The following is a 6,000-nucleotide window of genomic DNA, read 5'->3' on the forward strand; positions in this document are numbered from 1 at the left end:
GTGAATCTAAATGCCAATTATATGTCATATTCTACTACAAACAATTTTCCTTTAAACACAAATAATGCAAGAAAATAAATTGTTTAACTATGGAATCCCTGCTATCTATTTAATTGACAGCAGTTAATAACAGAGTGCTACAACACTGTACCGCATCTCAATTGTTCACCTCAAATTGCTATCCATCTTTTCTCCATCATCAGGCAACACCTGGCCAAGTAACAACTAAATCATTGGTATGTATTGGAATGTATTGGTATGTATTGGTGGTATGCATTGGTATGCATTGGTATGTATTGCTCTGCATTGGTATGTATTGGTATGTATTGGTATAGATTGGTATGTATTGGTATACATTGGTATACATTGGTATGTATTGGTATTTATTGGTATGTGTTGGTATGTGTTGGTATGCATTGGTATGCATTGGTATGTATTGCTCTGCATTGGTATGTATTGGAATGTATTGGTATGTATTGCTCTGCATTGGTATGTATTGGTGGTATGCATTGGTATGCATTGGTATGTATTGCTCTGCATTGGTATGTATTGGTATGTATTGGTATACATTGGTATGTATTGGTATACATTGGTATACATTGGTATGTATTGCTCTGCATTGGTATGTATTGGTATGTATTGGTATACATTGGTATGTATTGGTATACATTGGTATGTATTGGAATGTATTGGTATGTATTGCTCTGCATTGGTATGTATTGGTATACATTGGTATGTATTGGTATGTGTTGGTATGTATTGGTATGCATTGGTATGTATTGGTATGTATTGGTATGTATTGGTATGTGTTGGTATGTGTTGGTATGCATTGGTATGCATTGGTATGCATTGGTATGCGTTGGTATGTATTGCTCTGCATTGGTATGTATTGGTATGTGTTGGTATGCATTGGTATGCATTGGTATGCATTGGTATGTATTGCTATGCATTGGTATGTATTGGTATGCATTGGTATGCATTGGTATGTATTGGTATGCATTGGTATGCATTGGTATGTATTGGTATGCATTGGTATGCATTGGTATGTATTGGTATGCATTGGTATGCATTGATATGTATTGGTATGTATTGGCAGAATTAGTACGTATTGGTATGTATTAGTATGCATTGGTATGCATTGGTATGCATTGATATGTATTGGCATGCATTGGTATGCATTAGTATGTATTGGTATGTATTGGTATGCATTAGTATGTATTGGTATGTATTGTGGATTCTAGATGCGGAATATTTTCACATTTAAATATTTGTATTAATATGTTTATATTTTGATCTTGTTCCTGTTCTTATTATCTTATGTAAACTGCACTGCAATTCAGTTTTCTTATTGTAAACTGCCAATAAAACTATCTATCTATCTATATATATCTATCAAGGGATGGAGATGAGGAGATGAAGTAACTTTGGACTATTGAGATGCCCCTCGGCCCCAAGAGTGGAAAATGGCCACCTTGATGGCTTGAGATGGAGTATGAGAGACTGAAAAGGCTTAAAGGTAATCATGATGGAAAGCTTGCACCTACCAACAGTTGTTGCAGGTGTCATGCACAATATTGAGCCTGTCCATCATGCATTGCAACAGGAAGTGGATTGGAAAGGGAGATGGGGAGAAGAAATCAACACAAAAAGACAGTGTCATTAGAGGGAGACAGTGTTGTTATGGGTACAGAAGGATACAGTACTTTCACCTTCTACTGCAGTGGGCTAAATCAGGGTTCATTGGTCGTCTTAAACAAATCTACATACCTCACACACATGGTTATGGGCTTAAAAAAAGAAGACACCTGTACCATGTCTGATATCGAGTTGAAATGTATTACATTTGGAGTTTGCATCCCAATATTACACTTTATATATACAGAAGACTGAAATATAACATAGAAACACTGGATTTCCGGTGTTATTACAATTTATTGATTATGAAATCATGAAAAGTATGCATAACATTCCACCGTTGAGACCACTAGGTCATTTGACTGCAGGAAAGGGCTACAAAGAATTACACAGGTGATACAGTGCATTTGGAAAGTATTCAGACCCCTTTACTTTTTCCACATGTTATTATGTTACAGCCTTATTCTGAAATGGATGAAATTGTTTTTTTCCCCCTCATCAATCTACACACAATACCCCATAATGACAGAGCAAAAACATGTTTTTAGAAATGTTTGCAAATATATATATATATATATATATATATATATATATATATATATATATATACACACACTGCTCAAAAAAATAAAGGGAACACTTAAACAACACAATGTAACTCCAAGTCAATCACACTTCTGTGAAATCAAACTGTCCACTTAGGAAGCAACACTGATTGACAATACATTTCACATGCTGTTGTGCAAATGGAATAGACAACAGGTGGAAATTATAGGCAATTAGCAAGACACCCCCAATAAAGGAGTGGTTCTGCAGGTGGTGACCACAGACCACTTCTCAGTTCCTATGCTTCCTGGCTGATGTTTTGGTCACTTTTGAATGTTGTCGGTGCTTTCACTCTAGTGGTAGCATGAGACGGAGTCTACAACCCACACAAGTGGCTCAGGTAGTGCAGCTCATCCAGGATGGCACATCAATGCGAGCTGTGGCAAGAAGGTTTGCTGTGTCTGTCAGCGTAGTGTCCAGAGCATGGAGGCACTACCAGGAGACAGGCCAGTACATCAGGAGACGTGGAGGAGGCCGTAGGAGGGCAACAACCCAGCAGCAGTACCGCTACCTCCGCCTTTGTGCAAGGAGGAGCAGGAGGAGCACAGCCAGAGCCCTGCAAAATGACCTCCAGCAGGCCACAAATGTGACAATGCTAGACCTCATGTGGCTGGAGTGTGTCAGCAGTTCCTGCAAGAGGAAGGCATTGATGCTATGGACTGGCCCGCCCGTTCCCCAGACCTGAATCCAATTGAGCACATCTGGGACATCATGTCTCGCTCCATCCACCAACGCCACGTTGCACCACAGACTGTCCAGGAGTTGGTGGATGCTTTAGTCCAGGTCTGGGAGGAGATCCCTCAGGAGACCATCCGCCACCTCATCAGGAGCATGCCCAGGCATTGTAGGGAGGTCATACAGGCACGTGGAGGCCACACACACTACTGAGCCTCATTTTGACTTGGATCAAAGTTGGATCAGCCTGTAGTGTGGTTTACCACTTTAATTTTGAGTGTGACTCCAAATCCAGACCTCCATGGGTTGATAAATTGGATTTCCATTGATTATTTTTGTGTGATTTTGTTGTCAGCACATTCAACTATGTAAAGAAAAAAGTATTTAATAAGATTATTTCATTCATTCAGATCTAGGATGTGTTATTTTAGTGTTCCCTTTATTATTTGAGCAGTGTAGCTACAAGCTTGGCACACCTGTATTTGGGGAGTTTTTCCAATTCCTCTCTGCAGATCCTCTCAATCTGTGTCAGGTTGGATGGGGAGTGTTGCTGCACAACTATTATTACGTCTCTCCAGAGATGTTCGATCGGGTTCAAGTCCAGGATTTGGCTGGGCCACTCAAGGACATTCAGAGATTTGTTGCGAAGCCACTCCTGCGTTAATCTTGTCTGTGTGCTTAAGGTCGTTGTCCTGTTGGAAGGTGAACCTTCGCCCCAGTCTGAAGTCCTGAGCGCTCTGGAGCAGGTTTTCATCAAGGATCTCTCTGTACTCTGTTAAAGGCCCTTCTCCCCCGATTGCTCAGTGGCTAGGTGGCCAGCTCTAGGAAGAGTCTTGGTGGTTCCTAACTTCTTTCATTTAAGAATGATGGAAGCCACTGTGTTCTTGGGAAACTTCAATGCTGCCAGAAATGTTTTTGTACCCTTCCCCAGATCTGTGCCTCGACACAATCCCATCTCGGAGCTATACGGACAATTCCATTGACCTCATGGCTTGGTTTTTGCTCTGACATGCACTGTCAACTTGAGGACCTTATATAGACAAGTGTGTGCCTTTCCAAATCATGTCCAATCAATTGAATTTACCACAGGTGGACTCCAATCAAGTTGTAGAAACATCTTAAGGATGATCAATGGAAACAGGATGCACCTGAGCTCAATTTCGAGTCTCATAGCAAAGGGTCTGAATACGTAAGTACATTTCTAACAACCTGTTTTTGCTCTGTCATTATGGGGTATTGTGATGTCATTATGGGGTATTGTGATGTCATTATGGGATATTGTGTGTAGCTTGATGAGGGAAATGTTTTATTTAATCCATTTTAGAATAAGCTTGTAATGTAACAAAATGTGGAAAAAGTCAAGAGGTCTGAATACTTTCCGAATGCACTGTACATCGACTACAATGCAGTGAATTAAGACAGATTTAAGTTGGATCTACTGCCATTAATCATTCATTACTGATAATTATTACAACATGGGTCACTCATTACAGATAGAGTCATGGTCGGTACTAAATGCACACAAACATACAGAGAGCTAAAGAACACAGAGACGTTATGTATCTTGATGTGTGCATTGATAGCTATGTCGTTTTAGCACCAGTCCTCCAGATTAAAAATATTTGTCTTAAAAAAGAGAAAAAGATGAATAACCAGTCTCATCAGCCAATAACTTTCCAAGATCAATTATGTGCCAGGGCAAATAGGAAAATGGCTATCTTGCAATACTCCTCCTAGTTTATTTAAAGGTTGTTGGCCCAGAGTGGTTATGGACAAGCTGCCTCCAGTTCTCTCAGTGTGGACTTGGACTACTGTGGTTATGGACAAGCTGCCTCCGGTTCTCTCAGTGTGGACTTGGACTACTGTGGTTATGGACAAGCTGCCTCCAGTTCTCTCAGTGTGGACTTGGACTACTGTGGTTATGGACAAGCTGCCTCCAGTTCTCTCAGTGTGGACTTGGACTACTGTGGTTATGGACAAGCTGCCTCCAGTTCTCTCAGTGTGGACTTGGACTACTGTGGTTATGGACAAGCTGCCTCCGGTTCTCTCAGTGTGGACTTGGACTACTGTGGTTATGGACAAGCTGCCTCCAGTTCTCTCAGTGTGGACTTGGACTACTGTGGTTATGGACAAGCTGCCTCCAGTTCTCTCAGTGTGGACTTGGACTACTGTGGTTATGGATGAGCTGCCTCCAGTTCTCTCAGTGTGGACTTGGACTACTGTGGTTATGGATGAGCTGCCTCCAGTTCTCTCAGTGTGGACTTGGACTACTGTGGTTATGGACAAGCTGCCTCCAGTTCTCTCAGTGTGGACTTGGACTACTGTGGTTATGGATGAGCTGCCTCCAGTTCTCTCAGTGTGGACTTGGACTACTGTGGTTATGGACAAGCTGCCTCCAGTTCTCTCAGTGTGGACTTGGACTACTGTGGCTTGACAACAGAAATCAGCTTGGTTCTTTCTAAAACGCCAGGCCACTTTTTTTTAAACTTGAGGATCCCATTGTTAGCGAAAATAAAGATAATTCTGTTCCAAACCTCTGATGTATACAGACACACTAGGTTAAAATAGACCACCCCATCTGGCATTTGCCTGAACTGTCTGAAAGCCAGCCAATCCATCTCTGTCGAACAGTTCAATAATGGGAAAGGAGGTATAGACTACAGGATCTGAGCAACAGTAACACTCACTGGTGTATGTGGTCGGACCAGGGTGGTGAGAGTGTTCTGGTGTATGTGGTCGGACCAGGGTGGTGAGTTTGTTCTGGTGAATGTGGTTGGATCAGGATGGTGACAGTGTTCTCAGACTGGTGTATGTGTGTGTGAGTTTGTGTTAGTGTTTCAGATTGTCATTGCAATAAGAGGGATACTGCAAAATGAATGAATGTCCAATCAGAAGTATGTATGCTGTGCAAGACCGAAGCCAAAGGTTTTATGTGTAAGGAGCCCGAAGCCAGAGGTTGTATGGGTAAGGAGCCTGAAGCCAGAGGTTTTATTGGTAAGGAAACCAAAGCCAGAGGTTTTATGGGTAAGGAGCCCAAAGCCAGAGGTTATATGGGTAAGGAGCCTGAAGCCAGAGGTTGTATGG

The 6,000-nt window shown here is 41.7% G+C and overlaps 1 protein-coding gene across 3 annotated transcripts in view; it reads right to left on the minus strand.

The window, feature by feature from the left end:
• LOC106613300 (muscleblind-like protein 1) overlaps positions 1–6,000 on the minus strand; it is a 149,869-nt gene that overhangs the window by 6,934 nt on the left and 136,935 nt on the right. For all 3 annotated transcript variants that reach the window (XM_045724845.1, XM_045724843.1, XM_045724844.1), the window contains exon 7: positions 1,545–1,580. In XM_045724845.1, coding sequence (XP_045580801.1) covers positions 1,545–1,580 — 36 coding nt within the window. The remainder of the gene's footprint in view (positions 1–1,544; positions 1,581–6,000) is intronic.

The sequence above is a fragment of the Salmo salar genome, chromosome ssa09 (genome assembly GCF_905237065.1).
Source record: "Salmo salar chromosome ssa09, Ssal_v3.1, whole genome shotgun sequence".
NCBI lineage: Eukaryota > Metazoa > Chordata > Actinopteri > Salmoniformes > Salmonidae > Salmo > Salmo salar.